This window comes from Artemia sp. Qi Xiang Cuo, chromosome 2, assembly GCF_049724085.1.
Source record: "Artemia sp. Qi Xiang Cuo chromosome 2, ASM4972408v1, whole genome shotgun sequence".
In the NCBI taxonomy this organism is placed as follows: Eukaryota; Metazoa; Arthropoda; class Branchiopoda; order Anostraca; family Artemiidae; genus Artemia; species Artemia sp. Qi Xiang Cuo.
The window spans coordinates 3,452,780-3,474,619 of NC_142795.1; the positions used below are offsets into that span (position 1 = coordinate 3,452,780).

Below are 21,840 nucleotides of genomic sequence, written 5' to 3' on the forward strand. Positions count from 1 at the left end.
CTAACTTCTCGATTTTTTATTTAGCATTTAATCTTTTTCCCCTTTCCTGCTTTTTTTCTTTTTGCAATATGAATTTTTCTTAGTTTGATAAACGGATTATTTTGCTGAAATTTTATTTGATAAGCCTATCTAGTTTTTTCTCCACAGCCTTTAATGTCGAAGTCCAAAACTCATTATATCCTACATCAACGCTATCTATTTTCTATGTGATTGCAATTACTGTCTAAATGACCAGGATTGGATTTTAACCGACTTATCTGACCGCTCTAACTCACCTGATTGATGTCTGAGCCACACTATAGTCACACCTGTGGATAATATCAAATTACACATGACAACTTCAGCACCAATGTTGTAGCCGTGTGTGATGTGGCGAGTTGAGCTATGACCACCTCAGAGTGAATATTTAAGGCAAAATTTTTTGAAATTAGGAAATATCGTAGCACGGAATAGTTATTTTCTGGTCTTTATGATTGGTCTGGAAAAATAAGCAAAGGCTTAGCATTAGTAGACAATATTCGATAAAAAAAACCTGAAACTAATACAGATTCTGAAACTAATTCCTTGCCATTTCAATTATTCTCTCCTTGAGTACGACGTTGACGTTAAGATTAAGAAAAAACACATATCGTTCGTAAGCCTTGATCTTCTTTTATTAACAGTCGTAACAATGGTATGGCTTGTGCATAACCTTAACTTTCTTGGATATAATGTGCCAAAGGTAGCACAAGCTTATCTAGTCAAAAGTTAGCTGAAATAATTTGTAAGTAAGACAAAATCTGCCGCCAACCACTAGTAGAGGGTAAGAAATTAGCCAATCAAAACCAAATAAAGAGTGAACCAATAAAATACTCTCCTCAGCCCCCCCCCCCCTCCTTGGACCATTCAGAATATGTGTTTGGAAAATTTGATTTTTCAAGCGTTTCAATAAGTCTTTCCATTATTGGAAAATACTTTGTTTCCTATTTCTACCGCCCTTGTCTTAGAGCATTTGTCCTTCAAGTATTAGGAAGGATGTAAAGGCTTAGCGACAAGAATGGAGGGTTGAAGGGTAAGCAACCCCTCTTATATACTTTATAATTTCTGTTCACTTTAAGTTTTAATGTCACTGTTAATGCTCATTTGAAAAAACGTGTTTTTATAATCCAATTTCTCTTTGGTTAAGTACTATATTCATAGTTACCCTAAATATGAAGTGGAATACTACCCCGTCAAACCCCTTCTCTTTCCAATAAGGTCTTAATTGTTCTTAACGATACTGCGAGATAAGAGGCCTATGTAGAATATCCATTTTCAAAATGTCATAGATCTTTCATAAATACTAGTACTACTACTAACAACTCACCACAGCACCAAGCCGCCTGAGGCCAACACAGCTATGCACGCTTCTTCTCCACCCCAATCTATTCAAAGCCTCCCTTTTTACACCCGCCCACGAAGTTCCCATTTCCTTTAAATCTTTCTTTATGACGTCCTCCCACCCCAGACGAGGACGACCTGCTTTCCGTTTAACCGTAGATGGTTGGCCGAAAAGAACAATTTTCGGCAATATGTCATCCTTCATCCGCACAACGTGCCCTAGCCACCTCAACCTTTCTTTCATTATAGCCCTAGAGAGCGGTATTGAGCCACATTTTTCGTATAGCCTATTGTTTGAAATACGGTCAGTCAGTCGGGTTCCCAGAACAATCCTTTAGCAATTTCTCTGAAAAACATCTAGCAAATCTTCATCCGCTTTTCGGAGCGTCCATGCTTCAAAGCCATATTTGAACACTGTCATCACTGTAGCTTCTAATATTCTAATCGTGGTTTGCAGACTTATCTTCCTATTCTTCCAGACTTTTTTTTAACTGTGAAAAAACACCCTGAGCCTTGGCTATTCTACTTTTAACATCTTCACTGCTCCCACCATCTTTACTAATAATACTACCAAGGTAAGTGAAGCTGCCCACCTGATCAATCTTTTCATTACCCAGTCTCACCTTTTAATCTTCAGTTTTTTCTAGCCTTAGTGACTTAGTCTTCCTAACATTAATTTTTCAAACCAATTTTAGCACCCTGAACTCGCAAAACCTCTAAAACTTCATTCATTTTGCTCACACTTTCATCTAGGATGCTTAAATCATCAGCATAATCCAAGTCCAGGAGACTTTTTCCTCTCCATTTCATTCCGTGGTCTCCCATTGCCTTTCCTGTGCTCCTTAAAAAAAGTCCATCAAAATAATCCATACAAAGGGGGATAGAACACAACCCTGCTTAACTCCTGATTTAATACAAAACCAGCTGCTAGCCTCATATCCTATCTTAACCGCAGCAGTGTTATTCTCGTACATAGCAATAATCACTTTAATGTATTTGTCGGGTATACCATACAAGGATAAAACCTTTACTAAAGCTCTTCTATCAACAGAATCGAACGCTTGCTCATAATCTATAAAACTGAGGACCAAAGGTGTCTGAAAATTCAGGCACTTCTCAATTATTAGCCTAAGAGTTAAAATTTGGTCGACACATCCTCTTCCTTTTTTAAAACCGCACTGCTCTTCTCTTAAAACTTTGTCTACGGCATTCTGGAGTCTACCAACATCATAGCTTCCCGGGAGGTAGTTACCCTTCCGATATTTCAGCTTTAAATTAACTCTTGACACTACTAGATGCTGATCTTTACTTTTAACATCAATAACAGCACCCCTATATACCCTAGTATCTTGAATTGATCCTGCCAGTCCTCGGTTTACTATAACATAATCAATAAGGTTTGCTGTCTTACCATCACGTGAATACCATGTTAACTTATGAGCCATTTTATAACCAAACACCGTATTGGTTATAACTAGATTGTTATGTAACTAGATGGTTATAACTAGATTGTTATACCTACAAAATTGCAAAAGTCTTTCATAAATAAATTGTCGTTTCCGCAATTAGAGGGTAGCTTTCACCCCCTCAGCAAGCATGCTGTAATTATGAGTTGTGTGATCTCTTATGCTGCTGAAATGAAGGACCATGAATTTCAATTTTCGCTCGAATGACCCCGTTTTTGATAATCTACGACTCACGGTTCGAATTAATTGCACTTGTCAATAAGATTTGCTCCAGCTGATAAAATACTGGCGCGAAGTCCCTCTATTTTACAGGCTCATTTTTTTCTTTTTTCGTTTTTCTTTTAGTGTAAATGGACTGATAAAAATGTTTGACGTGAATTATGAAAAAGAATCAGTCTTAGAGAGTAAGTAACAAAAATGAAGCAATTTTAATAGCATTATTACCCAAATCAGTCTGTAAAAACGACCAGGCAGTCGGTGAAATCCATTGTGCCCCCCTCCCAAAAGAAAATTGGGATGTGACACTTCTCAAAGTAGATAACAACAAAACAGTTCAATTTTAGTGGACCAAAGATGGCTTAAATAAATTCGATTTCTGGTTAATATAAATTAACTAGCAAACCGATCTTATCGAACAAAAGCCATACAAAAAGACAAACCTACGCTTTTTGACGTGAGTGTAAAAAACCAAGTAAGTGTGCCAAAATCCATTGACATTGAGGCTGTAGTATCAAATTTTTTTAGCAGCGTCAATTGGAGGTAAAGGGGGGAATCTTCCTCTAAATCCTCTTAAATTTTGAAAATACCCTTTCTTTGTTATTTTCATGAAAGATACTTTTTTTTGATTTAATTGAAAAAAAAGAAGAAATATTGCCCCTAGTTCTTAAAAATATATTTCATTTTTCTCTCCCACATTTATTTATGTCGTTTCCAGGGGTAAAATTACCTGAAAATAACGTGACCTGACAAAATGAACTAATATTTCATCTAATTTTAGTACCCTTGATTCGAAAGTACAATTGAGAAGCCTTGGATCTATTTTAATAGCTTGACTACATCGAGTTACAGAAAGACAGACAAGATTCGCTAGTTACTATATTAAATAATGAAAGTTGTGTTGTCAGGAGCAGTAATGTTGTCAAATTTGGAGGGGATAGTTTTTTTTTCAAAATCTAGAGGGTGGAATTTTTACTGTTTTCTAATTATTTTAGTTAAGATACCTAAAAATGTATTTTTCAATGAAAATTCAGAAAGGACATTTTCAAAAGCAGAGGAGGGGGAAGATGTCCCCTCCCTCACCCTGTCCGATTGACGCTACCGGTACCGAGGAAAGGGGGATCTAGATAAGAATTAATTCACTGAACAAGAATACGGCCAATAAAACCCGATCCAGTAAAAAAACAAGGCTATTGTTCAACAAAAATACTTTTTGGGGTTTTCCCATTGAAAATTGCCTTTTTTGGATTCACATTGAAAATACAACAATCTTTTCATCTCTAAACATTGAAAATTTGGGGAGGGGTACTGTACCCCTCCCAAATTTTCTTGAATTGGTACCGCTAGTGACCCCCTCTTAATTCAGTTCCGGCAATATTGTTGTTTCGTCAGTCTCAAAAAGAACAAGTTTCTTTAAAAACTGGCAATCATTCAAACCTCTGTCTATAGCAAAGAGAGATATCAGATCAGAAGAAAACACTCCGTGGAAAGTCGTCAGATTACTAATACCGAGTCTGGCTAAACGCAGGCCGATCTAGTAGAAAAACAAGGCACTAAAACAAACATTTTGACCATAAAGTGGACATTTCTCATTTCTACAACAGCAAGTTCGCTTTTCCATTGTCAAAATAATCCAGGGGACCATTATCTAATTTCAAATTGCCAAGATTTCTAATTTTTAGTATCACTTTCAACCATTTCTTATGTAATTGCAATGTTAGTAAATTTTTTCGATTTATTCTTTTTACTTTTAGCAGAAACTTTTGAGCATTAACTTTTTTAAGTGTAGTTTAAATAGCTCACGTTCCCCTAAAAATTAAGTTTTGTGGTATTTTGGAGGGTTGTTCAAAACTTAAAGAAACTAATGCTTGGTGTGACAAAGGGGAAAGTAGTGGGATTTTAAGGATTACCCATATCTTCCCACTGCGTATATGTTTAAAAAGAGCTATCCCCTAATTTTACCTTCCCTCCCGATATCATCAATTCACAAAAGTATAGGAAAGGGGGCTTGGTCGTATCCAGGATTGTGTTTGTGTGGGAAGGTACAAAAAACATAAGAAAACACATGAAAAATTTGCTTATGTGCATATTTGTTATGTTTTTACGAGATAGACAAAAATTTCGAGGGGGGGGGGGGGGGTTCAAACACCCTAAACCCTCTGGATACAGCCTTGGAGCGAGGAAGTGCATTTTTCAAAAAGGAAGTGGCAATTTTATTGTTTTTTCGGATTTTTGTCAATGAAAATACCCGATAATAGGCACTTTATAATGAAAATACCGTACAATGAGCGGATGGGTGAAAAAGGGTATGTATCAAAATCTAGTGGGAACAAACACCTCCCCCTCCCTAATCGGCAATACTGCTTCCTCCAAAGGAAAGCTTGACCCCAACTGACGTCAATTGTGGTTTAGAAGAGGTTACTGTACCTCCCCAGATTGTTGCACCCCTGCCTAAATTTTGAAAAATACTTTTTGGGGTTTTCCCATTGAAAATTGCCTTTTTTGGATTCACATTTAAAATACAACAATCTTTTCATCTCTAAACATTGAGGTATACACCCCCTCCCCAAATTTTCTTGAATTGGTACCGCTAGTGACCCCCTCTTAATTCAGTTCCGGCAATATTGTTGTTTCGTCAGTCTTAAAAAGAACAAGTTTCTTTAAAAAAAACTGGCAATCATTCAAACCTCTGTCTATAGCAAAGAGAGATATCAGAAGAAAACACTCCGTGGAAAGTCGTCAGATTACTAATACCGAGTCTGGCTAAACGCAGGCTAAACTCTAAAAGGATTGTTAACATGCACGTGGAAAAGACAGGTATTCATAACACGCATGTTTTCTTAGGTTTCTCGTCCGTTCTTCTGTTAGTTTCATTTGTTTTGTTTTTTTAGTTGTCTACTATAGCCGGTAAATTTGCGGTACATAACAGAATTATATCAAAATCGATATATAACACTCGATGCCACATCCAGAGTTCTCGCCAAACGTAATGATCATTGGCGTCACAGTTCCGTTCAAATCCCCCTAACGGGCAAGATTTGACCCTAGGGTCTATTTAACCCCCTTGTTTACAATATATAATTGCAATTAAATACAATAACTTACAGAATAATCATAATCATTGTGCTCTGTTAAGCGTAGTTTGAGCACTAAAATGAATTCCTTGCAAAAAAAAAAAAAAAAAACTTGCGGACCCTTAAACTTTTTAAACTAGACAAAAATGTCGCTAGGTTATACTAATTGGCAAATACACTAAGTATTTTCGGTACTTGTGCATTATACGGAACCCACGAAAGAAGTCAAGTTTGGCCAATGCTAATAGAAATGAACTAAAATAGGATGAATGCATAATAGTTCAGATACAAATTTAGGCTATATATTCGCCCATTAGGGGGGGGGGGGTAAAGCAAAGCTCATATTAAATACATAACCTCGTTACCTTCCCCCCCCTAGACCCCAAAAAACAATTGTTTAAATATTGTAAACCCAATAAGAAATCACGCTTTGCGGTCCATTTATATAGCAAATACCCGTCTGTCTGGTTACCTGTCTGGTTTGCTTGTACAGTCTATAGTCGGTGGGTGACATATAATGCACAAGTACCGTATTTTCTATATAGAAAAGAACGAATTGGAGCTGATTGAGCTTTGGAATACATTATGCAAATAATTAATTCAATAGGTTTTAATAGGCACTTTTGAACGCACTTCAAAAATTGCAACTGCCTTTTGAATGCAAAAAATTAAACAAAATCAATTGCAATGAACGCGGGGCGAGTTTGCCCGGTACTTTTGTCTTATAGCCACCATACTCAAGATCTTGTATCGCGAAAATGAGATAATAACCGGTTTTCATGGTCTTTATACCAGACAATATTAGCTTCAGCTCGGTGGGAAACTACATTGTAGCTACATTTTAATTAAATATTTAGTTGGTATTTTTGTTAGGTTAGTTTAGTTTAGGTTAAGTATTTAATATAATACGGTCTGGGCGGCCCCCTTCCCATAATTCTTTGTTGAAGTTTACATAATTTTGTTGATAAAGTATTATATTTTCATCATATTTTGTTTTATTCCAATAGCCTGAACCAAACTTCACTTTTCGACGGAATTTGAGCGTGGTGGCTATAAGACACAAATACTGTTTTTCCTTTTTACAAACCAGCTTTATTTGTCATTATAAATCAAGGCCGTATCCAGGGGGGTTTACCTGGTATGAACCCCCCCCCCGAAATTTTTGACCGAGTCGAAAATAAGTCGAAAATTAGTAAAACCTAGGTAAAAATCAGTATAATTAGTCGAAAACGGAGTCAAAAATTAGTAACCCCCCCCCCGAAAAAGTAAAAAATTAGTACCCCCCCTCCCCCGAAAAAAAAATCCTGGATCCGCCCTTGTTATAAACCAACTGTTAAAGAAAGTTAAGAAAAAAATAAGGCACACCCACAAATTCGCAAACTCTTGTATACAGCGTACAGCTATATATAACCCGTTCGAGGGGGGGGGGGGAGGTGATTTCGATGGCAGTGATTATTATATTTGAGAAGAAAATTATAGGGGGAATAAAATGGCAATTTTTCTATCTGATTTCTGTCCTAAGTCTATCCAGGCCCGGATCGAATAGTTGCGGGGCCCGATTTGTTTTTCTTTTGCGGGGTCATCTCTTAATATTAAATATTAAATAAAATGTATCTGCATAGTAGTTTACGTACGTAAAGTAGTGCGCGTACGTTGTGCAAAATCTCTCTAATATAGGACTATCTCGATTAAATTCGATAAGTTTGACATGAACTTTTACGGGTATCAGTTTTAAATATATGTTATATAATAATATACATATTCATAAATTTCTTCCAGCAGTGCAAGCTTAAAATAAATATGTTTTTAATTAGTTGAATAATTCATAATTTATCCCTTATCGTGAAAAACAATTTGCTGAAGGGGTTCCCACCCCTTCAGCAAATGCACCCGATTTAATTCCGAAACGTCATTTTGACAGGACGTGGAAGCCGTGGCTTCTTGTTGAAGGAAATAAGGAACAAATTATAACTTGACATGCGCGGAATCAGTTTATATTTAAATCAGTTTCTTTCTGGAGCTTCTTGTATTCGGATTGTTGCATCCCTAAAGTTTGAATGGATGTTATGTTAACTAATTTGTATGAAGCTAGTAAGCAGTGGCTAGTTGGTGGAAATGGAATAGAAGAAGGTAGTGTTTCCTATATTCCTAATGGAGGAAATTTATCGGTACTTATTAAGAATCCAGTAGTCACGCGAGAAGTGAAGTTTCGTTAATGCTAATGAAATAAAACAAAATAGGATGAAAATATAATAGTTCAGAAACAAATTGGGGCTACATATTTGCACATTAGGGGGGGGGGGGGGTAAAGCATAGCATATATTAAATACGTAACCTAGCCTAGGTACCTCTATTTGCCCCTTCAACTCCAAAAAACTAAAGTTTAAATCTTTGTCATGGAGTGAACAACACCTCAAAGGCAGAGAAAACCTGTTTTTAATCAAGCATCTCTGTCTTTCTCGATGCAGTCTTTCTCGCGTGACAACTGGATTCTTAATAAGTACCAAATTATCTTATAACACAAAATTAAAATACAAAAAAAAGAAATACACTATTTGCAGAGCTAGTTTTTTTTCTCGGGGCGGGGGGAGGGCAAGTGTAGATTCTGCCGCTCCCTGCCGCACTATTAAACTGTAAATATTACAACTTTCGTTTAGAGTGAGAGTAGAACGAATTTCATTGAAAATAATGATACCGGTATGTATTTACGGTACAATCCCATTTTATGGGCCTCTTGGCTTAATCACTATAGACTGACAATGATAAAACCCGTTTTGTGACGTCTTAACTGTTGTAGAGCAGGAAATGATAGCAAGGTTTTCATTGCGTATACGATATTAAACAGTGCTTTTTTGGATTTTAGGGGGGGGAGGTACCAAGCTTAGGCTAGGTTACGTATTTACTATATGCAATGCTTTACACCCCCCCCCCCGTAATGTGCAAATATATAGCCCAAATTTGTTTTTAAACTATTATATATTCATCCTATTTTATTTTATTTCATTAGCATTAACCAAACTTGACTTTTTAGAGAGGCCCATAAAATGGGATTAATATCATTATAAAATGGGATTATTTCATTAGCATTAACCAAACTAGACTTTTTAGAGAGGCCCATAAAATGGGATTAATATCATTATAAAATGGGATTATTTCATAAGCATTAACCAAACTTGACTTTTTAGAGAGGCCAATAAAATGGGATTATTATCATTATAAAATGGGATTATTTCATTAGCATTAACCAAACTTGACTTTTTAGAGAGGCCAATAAAATGGGATTATTATCATTATAAAATGGGATTATTTCATTAGCATTAACCAAACTTGACTTTTTAGAGAGGCCCATAAAATGGGATTATTATCATTATAAAATGGGATTATTTCATTAGCATTAACCAAACTTGACTTTTTAGAGAGGCCAATAAAATGGGATTATTATCATTATAAAATGGGATTATTTCATTAGCATTAACCAAACTTGACTTTTTAGAGAGGCCAATAAAATGGGATTATTATCATTATAAAATGGGATTATTTCATTAGCATTAACCAAACTTGACTTTTTAGAGAGGCCAATAAAATGGGATTATTATCATTATAAAATGGGATTATTTCATTAGCATTAACCAAACTTGACTTTTTAGAGAGGCCAATAAAATGGGATTATTATCATTATAAAATGGGATTATTTATAAGCATTAACCAAACTTGACTTTTTAGAGAGGCCAATAAAATGGGATTATTATCATTATAAAATGGGATTATTTCATTAGCATTAACCAAACTTGACTTTTTAGAGAGGCCAATAAAATGGGATTATTATCATTATAAAATGGGATTATTTATAAGCATTAACCAAACTTGACTTTTTAGAGAGGCCAATAAAATGGGATTATTATCATTATAAAATGGGATTATTTCATTAGCATTAACCAAACTTGACTTTTTAGAGAGGCCAATAAAATGGGATTATTATCATTATAAAATGGGATTATTTCATTAGCATTAACCAAACTTGACTTTTTAGAGAGGCCAATAAAATGGGATTATTATCATTATAAAATGGGATTATTTCATTAGCATTAACCAAACTTGACTTTTTAGAGAGGCCAATAAAATGGGATTATTATCATTATAAAATGGGATTATTTATAAGCATTAACCAAACTTGACTTTTTAGATAGGCCAATAAAATGGGATTATTATCATTATAAAATGGGATTATTTCATTAGCATTAACCAAACTTGACTTTTTAGAGAGGCCAATAAAATGGGATTATTATCATTATAAAATGGGATTATTTCATTAGCATTAACCAAACTTGACTTTTTAGAGAGGCCAATAAAATGGGATTATTATCATTATAAAATGGGATTATTTCATTAGCATTAACCAAACTTGACTTTTTAGAGAGGCCAATAAAATGGGATCATTATCATTATAAAATGGGATTATTTCATTAGCATTAACCAAACGTGACTTTTTAGAGAGGCCAATAAAATGAGATTATTATCATTATAAAATGGGATTATTTCATTAGCATTAACCAAACTTGACTTTTTAGAGAGGCCAATAAAATGGGATTATTATCATTATAAAATGGGATTATTTCATTAGCATTAACCAAACTTGACTTTTTAGAGAGGCCAATAAAATGGGAGAGGCCCATAAAACCGTATTTACATATATGCTATATGTTATTTTTCAAAAGTGGTGGCTTCATCAGCTCACAATTTATTTCTACAACTTTTAAAAGATGCATAATATTATCGATTACAAAAACCTTCACTCTCTCAAATTTAGCCTACCCCTAGTAAAATTGTATGGTAGTGGGTTAGGTTAATCGACTGTAAAGCGTTAAATTCATGAAACATATACTTACCGAGTACAATTATCAAGCAGTTCGTAATAACAAACTGTAAGCGAGGAGTGACTCGGCCCAACAGTAACCGTAACTCTAAAACATGGAATTTTGAAAACAATAGATACACCGAAAGAATTAGCTTTTAATGCCGCTTCCAAATTTATAAAGCTTGAATTTACCCATAAAAAAACTATGAACCTGAGAGAATTTGCCTGATTTTCGATAAAGGAGGAAATCTTCCAAAAGATCAGGAGATCTTAATGAAAATCATCATCTTCAGCTTATCAGCATCACCGTAATGATCAACCATCATATTCAGCATATGAAGAGCACCTCACTGCAGGCTATAGATTTTCAGGCTCGTGTCTGCAAAAATAAACACAATTTTGTACTTTTTTTTCCGGAAGAAAGATCACGGATGCGTGTTTATTTGTTGTTTTCCCCCAGGGGTGATGTATCCAAAGCCGTTCCTTTGGTGCCCGGGGGGAAATTAACTATAGCGCCCCCTTCCGACTCAAATATAAGCAAAAAAAGCCGAATCAAAGTGAAAAGTTGGATGAAAATGGGCGGTTCGCCAGTCACCCCCCTCACAGCGACGGCACCCAGGTTAACTGACCTGGTTGCCCCTTAGTATCGGCTCTGATGGTATCAAACCAATGGTCACAGAAGACCGGGAGAGGGCCCATTCAAACGAAAATTAAAAGCTCTAGTTCTCTTTTTAAGTGACCAAAAATATTGTTGGGCAACTAGCCCCCCCCCTTCCATGGCCATTTTCTCCTGATCGAACGATAAAATTTTGAGAAAGACCTTTTGCTCAGCGTAGTTGAAAAGCCAAATGACTAAGCTTCTAGAAACGATGTGACCCCCATAGCCCCAGGAGAAAGGGCAAATAAACTTTGCCCATTGTTTACACATAGTATTTGTTATTGGGAAGTATATAGACATTTTTCAAAGGCGCGATGATTTTCTGTAGGGGGCCATTCTCCAAGGAGATAATTTTCCGTTGGGAGGACAGTATTCTGGGGATTTCCCAGGGAAATTACTGAAAAACTTTAACCACAAGGAGCAGAAGGCATGTAGGTTATTTTAGCTTATAATATTTATTTTAATCCCTTAAGCAAGGATAAATTGATCGATTTAGTGTTTTGGTCGCGAGATTTACCTAATAATTCGCAAATTCAAGGCATAAACAGAATCAAAATGTTTAATTACAATACCTTAATAAGACACAATAATTACGCTTTCTGTCATTAGTTAATCATAAATTTTCAACAGTTTAAAGAGGCAGTGGCGGATCCAGGGGGGTGAGGGGGCGTGCCCTCCCCCTAGCGTAGTCTAAAGTAGTGTAATCTACTTACTTAACTCAAGTTTGCGTTTATTAAACTTGCTCTTAACGCAAGTTTATTGGATCAACTATATTCCCCCCCCCTAATTTTTTTTTATCGGATCAACCTATTCCCCCCCCCCCCCCGAGGTTCTTCTACAAAATGGTCAGTGGCTGATTTTTCAAAATTCTGGGGGGGGGGGCGAGTTGAAGTCATTTTTCCCGAATCACAGGCAGCGCGCTAGCGCTGCCTAAGTAAAGAACGATGTTGGCACAATATGTTTTTTTTTCTCCATACCCGGGCACTTCGTATCGAAGGAGTTGTCGTAGAAACTTCGAAAAGGGCTTATTCGATTGGAAATTGGAGTGGCTAGAGCCTTTTTTAATTGTCGAAGTTCATTGAAGGGAAATTAGCCCCCCCCACGAACATCATTTCTCCAAACGCATCCAATACAAACTTCGAAATAGCTATTGTGTTCAGCGTAGTTGATTTCCAAATAGAAAATATATTTTTGAGGACGACACTCCCCCACAACCCTCGGGGCAAGGGTTTTAAGTTATACCCTGGGGGCATATATGGTTTTTATAGAAGCCGTTGTCGTAGAAACTTCAAAAAAGGCTCACTCGATTGGAAATTCAAAGGGCTAGTGCCATTTTGAATAGTCGAAAGTGGTTGGAGGGCAACTACCCCCCCCCCCCCCGCCCACCATTCCCCCAAACAAATCAAATCAAAATTTTGAGATAGCCATTTTGTTCAGCGTAGTTGATTTCCTCATAGAAAATATATTTTTGAGGAGGACACTCCCCCACAACCCTCAGGGCAAGGGTTTTATGTTATGCCCTGGGGGCACATAATGTTTTTATAGTAAGCGTGGTCATAGAAACTTCAAAAAAGGCTCATTCGATTGGAAATTCAAAGGGATAGTGCCCTCTTTAATAGTCGAAAGTGATTGGAGGGCAACTAGCCCCCCCCCACAACCATCATTCCCCCTAACACATCCAATCAAAATTTGAAATAGCCATTTTGTTCAGCGTAGTTGATTTCCAGATAGAAAATATGTTTTTGAGGAGAACACTCCCCAACAACCCTCGGGGCAAGGGGTTTAAGTTATGCCCTGGGGGCATATAAGGTTTTTTATAGAAGGCGTTGTCGTAGAAACTTCAATAAAGGCTCATTCGATTGGAAATTCAAAGGGCTAGTGCCCTTTTCAATAGTTAAAAGTGACTGGAGGGCAACTAGCCCCCCCCCCAGGCCCATCATTCCCCCAAACACATCCAATCAAAAACTTGAGATAGCCATTTTGTTCAGCGTAGTTGATTTCCAAATAGAAAATATGTTTTTGAGGAAGACACTCCCCCAAAACCCTTGGGGCAAGGGTTGTAATTTAGGCCCTGGGGCATATAAGGTTTTTATTGAAGGAGTTGTCGTAGAAAATTCGAGAAGGGCTCAGTCGAATGGAAATTAAAGGGCTAGTGCCCTTTTTAATAGTCGAAAGGGATTTGACGGTAAAAAACCCCCCTCTCACGCCTACTTTTTCCCCAAACATATCCAATCAAAATTTTGTGATAGCAATTTTATTCAGCGTAGTTTAAAGTTCTGTAAATTAGGCCTTTGAGGATGACAACCCCCTCAGAGACCTCAGGACAAGGGTTGTAAGTTAAGCCTTGGGGGTACATAAGGTTTTTATTGAAAGCGTAGAAACTTCGAAAGGGCTCATTCAATTGGAAATTTAAAGGACTAGTTCCCTTTTGAATAGTCGAAAGTGATTGGAGGGAAACTAGCCCCCCCCCCCACGCTAATCATTTCTCCAAACACATCCAATCAAAATTTTGAGATAGCCATTTTGTTGAGCGTAGTTGATTTCCAGATAGAAAATATATTTTTTAGGAAGACACTCCCCCACAACCCTCAGGGAAAGGGTTTTAAGTTATGCCCTGGGGGCATATATGGTTTTTATAGAAGGTGTTGTCGTAGAAACTTCAAAAGGAGCTCATTCGATTGGAAATTCAAAGGGATAGTGCCCTTTTTAATAGTTGAAAGTGATTAGAGGGCAACTAGGCACCCCCCACGCCCATCATTCCCCCAAACAAATCCAATCAAAATTTTTAGATGGCCATTTTATTCAACGTAGTTGAAAGTTTTGGAAATTAAGTCTTTCTTCTGGCCAAATTCTTCTGGCCAATGGTCATTTAATAATTGCTGACCAATTGATTCGTCGAGATCTTCAAGGTAATTCTGGAATAAAGTTTAAATTTATTTCTTTTCAGTTGATGCATTATTAGGGTGTTTCAATTAGTAATTTATGCACAATACATTGCAAAAAAAAAATGAAGTTACAATTCTATTTCTAAAATGAATTTAAACGTTACAGTATATAATTTTGGACAAAAGTTGCATTAGTGTATTAATGATATCTAACTGACGCTCTGATTATGATTAATGATTATATCTATTTTATTTGATACTCTAGTCTGTTACTTTAATGTTTTAAGAAGGTTGCTTTTTTCAAGTCTTTACTTACCAGCGCAATTGCGCTGCCTATGATTCAGGAAAATAAATGATTACACGAATCCTTCGCAAATTGCGTAGTGCTGTAATAATAATTTTTTTTTTTTAATGAAATTTAAGCTTTTTATTTCAAACCAAATAGTTTTTTCATTGTTTTGGCTTAAAACTCATACTGCTAATTGGATTAACATTCATACAAATTCATATTTTTAAGAATTCATCTAACGACAATGCGGCTTAAAAAATACTGCTAATATTTATACAAAATGATATTTCTAAGAATTTATTTAACTACAATGACGGACAAAGGGTTATAAGAATTTGCAATACATTTTTGAGGTTAGGTAGACATTCTCTGCTACTATTAGCAAATCACTGCCGATCAAGCCCTCTGGGACCAACACAGCCAATGAACAACATGAACAACAGGAACAAACAGGCAGCCATCCTGAAAATATTGAAATGATACCCTTAGAGGAGAACCCTCGAATCGGCCAACCCGGCCGGATGGGAGTTAAGGAAGTAATAGTCTGGAGAAAAGCTATTTCAGTGGCAGATCCAGGGGGGAGGGCAAGGGGGCGCGCACCCCCCAATCGTAGTCTAAAGTAGTGTAATTTACTTAATTAACTCAAGTTTGCGTTGATTAAACTTGCTCCTAACGCAAGTTTATCGAATCAACCTATTTTGCGCCCCCCTAAAAATTTTTCTATCGGATCAACATATTTTGCCCCCCCTCCCTAAAAAAATTCTGGGTCCACCCCTGTGTTATTTAGCTGAAAATTAGAGAGAAGCGTGACAATATTCATCAGTAATTTCATATGTGCATCGTAATAAATAGTAAACATAGATATACTTACATTTGAGTATGACATTTTGGCCTATCAATATATGTTAGCTTTATGTTAAGTAAAAGTTGACTGGAGAGGCTTCGTTATAGATCAACAATTCAAGTTTTATAACAGAATAAAATGAATTTTTCATTAGTTGTGAAAGAATCGTCTTTCAAACATTTTTCTGATCTTTTTTTTGTTGGCATAAAAACTCGGATCAAGGAACTAATTTAAAATTCTAGGCCAATTCAAATATCGATTTTAATTAATGTACTTTAATTTTCAATTTATTTAATTTAAATTTTATTTATTATTTTTTTTTCTTTTTTACCAGAATGTTTAAAAAATGAAGATAAATTTGATAAACATGATATTAGATATGGCCGTACTAGAAAAATTCAGAAATAATTATGTTAATTATGATTTTAAAACTTACTTTCGTTTTACTAATTAAAAATTCGTTGCTTATTTAGATATCAGCATATCCTAGGATGAAAGGATTAGAATGGCTTTTCAGTCTTTGACAGAAAGTTAATACAAAACAGAATGCAAACAGGGGTTAATGCTAAACCCTATGCTTTCTAAAAGCCAGAATATAATTATTACTTTATTGATTAAATAAATAAAAAAACAAGTTTTTTTTAACTGAAAGTGAGGAGCGACATTAAAACTTAAAACGAACAGAAATTATTCCGTATATGAAAGGGGCTGTCCCCTCCTCAACGCCTTGCTCTTTATGCTAAAGTTTTTTATTTTTAAAAAAAAATAGAGTTTTGAGAAAGTCAAACTTTAGCGTAAACAGCAAGGCGTTGAGGAGGGGACAGCCCCTTTCATATACGGAATAATTTCTGTTCGTTTTAAGTTTTAATGTCGCTCCTTACTTTCAGTTAAAAAAACTTGTTTTTTTTTATTTAATTTTTGAATGTTTTTGAATAAATGCAGGTTTTGATCTTGGCTCACAGTACATGAATAATTAAAGCAAAATTTTCAAATTAATTTACTTTTATTTCGTTAAATGGGTTTCTCGAAACTTGTTTCATTTTATTTACGAACGTTTTTATTAGTAATAAATATACGTAACTTACGAATTAACTTACGTAACGAACTTCTATATTCATATATTTTTAATACATAGGCTACTTTAGGGGGTTCGCCCCCTAGTCAATACCTTGCTCTTTAAGCGAAAGTTCAAATTTTGTTCCAATTCTTTAAAAATAACCGCTTAATCACAATCGCCGGTAATTAGAATAGATAGCTCATATGAAAGTACTATAAAATCTCTGGCTTAAAGAGCGAGGTATTGACTAGGGGGTGAACCCAATCATATATGTAATATTTTCTATTCATTTAAAGTTTTGATGTTGCTGCTGTTGCAGTTGAAAAACTTGTTTTTTTATATTTAATTTCTGATCTTTTTTTTAAATAATGCTGGGAAGTCCGGGGTCCCCCTTCATAGCAATGTCCCTTCCCCCATGAAAACTTCCTTCATGGAAAGATCCTCCTACATAACCCCCGACCCCAGGCACGTACGCAGGAATTTGTTTCGGGGGGGGGGAGCAATTTGTTTCCGGGGGGTGGGGCCAAATCCTTCAAACCCATTATTCTGTGAGAAAAATCAGAAAATTATGGGAAAATGAAAAAAATCGTGAGATTTCGTTGGGGGGGGGGTTGCGGTTCCGGAAGCCCCCATCCCTGCGTACGTCCCTGCCCCCCCCCCTCCACTACCAGGAAAAATCTCCCCTGAAAACGTCTGTGCTGTATTCTTCCCAATAACCAATACTATATGTTAACATAGGGTAAACTTCATAGCTGTCAGCCCTCCTCCCGGGAACTTCGGGGGCTTAAATCATCCTAAAAGACATACTTATAATATTTTCGAACGTGCTGAACAAAATGGCTATCTCAAAATTTTTACCAATCGACTTTGGGAAAACAATGAGCGTGGGAGGGGCCCTAGTTGCCCCCCATTTTTTTTGGTCACTTAAAAAGGGTACTAGAACTTTTAATTTCCATTCCAATGAGCCCTCCCATGATATTCTAGGACCTCTGGGGCGATACGATCACCCCATGGGGAAAAAAAAATAAAAATAAACACGCACCCGTGATATTTCTTCTGACAAAAAAATGCAAAATTCCACATTTTTGTAGATAGGAGTTTGAAACCTCTACAGTAGGGTTCTCTGATACGCGGAATAGATAGATAGATAGATCGTGTATTTCAAAAAGCCCAAGAGCCATATACACACAAAAAATATGAAAATAGAAAAATTACAACAGAGCAAATTACAAACACACATTAACATGAATACATAGCGAAAAATACCTTCTATTAAAATACCAAAAAAAATAACTTTAATTGCATATAATTAATAATAATTAATTGTGAAAACATTTCCTTCTTTTTAATCCCTTCTCTATGTACGCACCAATACGAAATATTGTGGTTGGATACTACTTTGTAAGATATTTGGAAGCAGCAAAACAATCCCATGTAAGTAATTTTCCCTTAAATCAGAGAGCACCGGGCACTTTCGGAGAAAATGGTCCAAATCTTCGTCCTCATCCCTACAAAGAGGACACACATACCGACCATCAAGATGTACTATCCCTCTGTCGAACACCATTTGTCTGCTCTAGATTGGAAGGCAATTCGCCCTAAGCTGAATCCATCGACATAAAATCATAGCCGGTAAATTAAATTTAAAATAAATTTCCTCTCCAAAACTAGGTTTAACCTGATTATAATGATTCAATGTAGCAAAATTTAAAACCAGCCCTTGCCAATACTGAATTTCTTGACCCTCTAAGATAAATCGTACCTGGCTTACTAAATTTGTTGGTAGATCAGGGGAACCAAGACCGTCATTCCATAAGTAAGCCATTCCCACACTTTCTAGTAATGACCTAATTTGGGATAGCCACGACTTTTTCGAATCATAGCTCAGCATCTGATAATAAGCAGCACTTACTAGTCTGTCTTCATTGCACCTAATGATCTTCAACCAAAATCTAAGAATCAAAATAGACCTACGTAGTTTTAACGAAAACAGGCCCATATCACCTTTCAGAACCTGTGAATGAGTTGTCTGATGTAATCAAAATAGTCTTTTATAATACTGGAGCTGGAGGGACTCCAACGTGTGTGCCGCTTCTCCGCCCCAAATCTTCGCTCCAGATTCTAATACTGATAAAATTTTCTTAATTAATATTCTTTTGTGTATTTTTAGGTTTTTAATTCCCATTATCGTCGGATTTCTAAAAATTGCAGACAAGGCCACTTGGCCTCTTTTAAATAGGTCATCAACATGACTCTTTAAACTTCCATTTTCCGATAAAACAAATCCTAAATATTTTATTCTTTTACTTACTTTAAGTTCCTTATTATTAAATTTAAATTTATAATTATCTTCGCCACTTGTTTTCATTTTTTTTAAAATAACAACTTCACACTTTTCAACATTCAGCCTTAGTTTTTTCATCTGCAAATAATCATCTATAAGACTCAAAAGCGTCTGCAGATCTTGCGGTGTGCTAGCCACCAAGGCAAAATCATCTGCAAATAATAGTAGTGATAGTTTATGGGTCCCTAGACTAACATTCGGAGCCCATATATTCTCTAGATAATCAACAACATCATTTATAAAAATGTTAAACAATTTAGGAGAAAGAGTGCTGCCTTGTTTTACACCCAGCTTAATATTAAAAAACCTAGAAAACCTGTTACCAACAAGCACGATCCCACTCACACAAATATACATACTCACTATGAACCTCACAAACAAATGAGGGAGGCCAATTCTAAACAGGGCATCCTTTAATAGCTCTCTGTCGACACTGTCGAACGCCTTGTGGAGGTCTAGAAATCCCACATAAAGACAAGTTTTTCCCTTTCCGTATTTATCAATTAATGCCCTTAAAATAAATATTGTATCTACCGTCCTGTACCCTGTTCTGAAACATCCTTTTTGTTCATGTATTATATTATTTTTATGTAACCATTTAGAAAGCCTTGTATCTAGTATTTTCTCCACTATCTTACTTAAAGCAGGGACTAGCGCTATTAAACGATAATTTATGTGCAACTTGGGGTTACTTCTCTTAAAAAGCGGCATAAGCAATGATCTCTTCCACTCATTTGGCCATTGTCCTGAAGTTAACACCTTATTACAAAGAAAAACAATTATCGACATAAAAATTGAAAGAAAATTCTTAAATAACGTTAATGGTACACCATCAACCCCCGCAGCCGAACCTCCTTTTAAATTCTTGAATACAAACTTGACCTCATCATTACTCACTTCCTCAACTAAATCATAATCATGTTCCTTCATGGGATAAACAACCATCTCTGTGGTATGTGTTACCTCTTGTAATTCTGTGCAATCACCTTCCATGCTTTCTAGGTAATCAGGCCATGAGTTGGCGTCTGGAGCCACCTGTGTCTTTCCTTTTTCATTTCCAATATCATTCCTTATATAACCCCAAAATTTCTTAAAATCTTTATTTCTAAAATAATTTGCAATATCCAGTTTCTTCTTAATCTCAAACTCTTTTTTTTCCTTTTAATTAACCTTTTGTAATCTCTTCTTTTATCTTTATATTCGGCTAATCTTAAACTTTGCTCTTCAGGTTTATCACATTCCTTTAAAAGATTCAATAAATATCCGACCTTTTCTTTCATTAACTTACACTCCAAATGAAAATATCGCTCGTTTTTATTTTCATTTTTATTCAGACTACACGATGCTGAACAACTGCATATTATTTCATTTACCTCCATAATTTTACCATGTATATCTTTTCCATCTTCTTCTAACGCTTTCAACTTATTTGTTATATGCAACTTCATAAGCTCCCTTTTAAATTTTTCAAAATCATTATCATTTAAATCATATCTAATTCTTTTTCATAAGCCCTCTAATTTAAGCTCCCCATTAGATAAATTTTTAACTCGAGGAACAACATCCTGAAGCTTCCCAGTCTTCAGCTCAAGCTTAATAGCTCTATGATCGGATCCAACTAAATCTAGTACATCAATATCAATCGATTCAGTCACAAATTTTGTATTAATAAGCGCATAATCTACATCACTTGGAGTTGGGCCCAAAGGGCAAGTGAACTCGCCCAAACCCTTATCATTTCCAAACCTTCCATTCTCAATGATCTGACCATGTTCCCCGCAAAGCGCCAGGATCTTTCTTCCCCAAACATTTATTTTTATTTTTTCCTCCTTATTACTTCGCGGTAATCTACAACAAATTGGGACCAAATCCCCTAAATCTGAGATTAAAAAATCTGGAACCTCAACCTCAACGCCGGTATAACCATTGAAATCCCCCATCAAAACGCACTCAAAGTCACTATAACTTTCTTGCATTAGCGACAATTCATCATCTAAAATTTCCCAAGTCTTTTCTCGATTATAAGAACTATTTTGTGGAGGGATGTACAGAACGCCCAAAATTAATCTCTTCCCACATTTAAAACAAATACGCAGCCAAAGTAAATTTTCAGATCTACTATTAACTCTTTCATAACCATCAATAGCTGATGATTTAATCAAAACCATAATACCACCATAATTTCTATTATTTTTTGCTGGTTTACACACAACCTGTTCAACCAAATACACTGGGAGAGGTGATATAGGAGAATGATCGTTCCATGTTTCAATAAACGAAATCACATCAAACGAAAGTAATTCATCATATAAATAAGGTCAACTTATCACGTAGTCCTTGTATGTTCCATGACACTAAACTCAGTATATGGCTCTTTATTTCCTATGCGTCTATGCTTTCTGTCATTGCATTAATATCACTAGCCATTTCTTGGAGATCCTCGTTCCTGGCCTCTGTCGAAGAAAAGGCAAAATGGTAATACTCACGACTGTGACTATTAATATCTGTTAGCACTCGCTGACTATTATCAACAAAATTACGGGAAAAACCACTGCGAGGTCTTCTGTTAAGTCCTTTTCTTGGAGAATGGTTTCCTCTGGGTGCCAGGTTAAGAGTGCCTGGTCGATGTAGGTCATTAGGGCTTATAACAGCACTAGCAGGTCTTTTAGTTGCCATTCAGTACTGAATGAGCCTTTGAACTGTGAGGACGCAAATTGGATTTAACTTTGAATTTAATTGGTTTGTAAAAAGTGTATTTGTTAGACAGTGAAGATATTGCGAAACATTGAATTG

At 35.9% G+C, this 21,840-nt stretch overlaps 1 protein-coding gene and 1 long non-coding RNA gene across 3 annotated transcripts in view; one reads left to right on the forward strand and one right to left on the reverse strand.

Annotated features, from left to right (window-relative positions):
* Positions 1-5,721: 5,721 nt before the first annotated feature.
* Positions 5,722-21,840, forward strand: part of LOC148954811 (uncharacterized) — a 98,757-nt gene continuing 82,638 nt past the window's right edge. Inside the window, exon 1 of one of the 2 annotated variants that reach the window (XM_089098715.1) lies at positions 5,722-5,858. In XM_089098715.1, coding sequence (XP_088954841.1) covers positions 5,840-5,858 — 19 coding nt within the window. In that variant the 5' untranslated portion in view covers positions 5,722-5,839. Of the gene's footprint in view, positions 5,859-8,118; positions 8,246-21,840 lie in introns of those variants that run through there. The other variant, XM_089098705.1, reaches the window with a different exon arrangement.
* Positions 11,106-15,743, reverse strand: LOC148954812 (uncharacterized). The gene is made up of 2 exons (XR_016143708.1): positions 15,674-15,743; positions 11,106-11,349 (listed from the first exon to the last, which is right to left on the reverse strand). It is a non-coding gene; the product is annotated as an uncharacterized LOC148954812 (long non-coding RNA).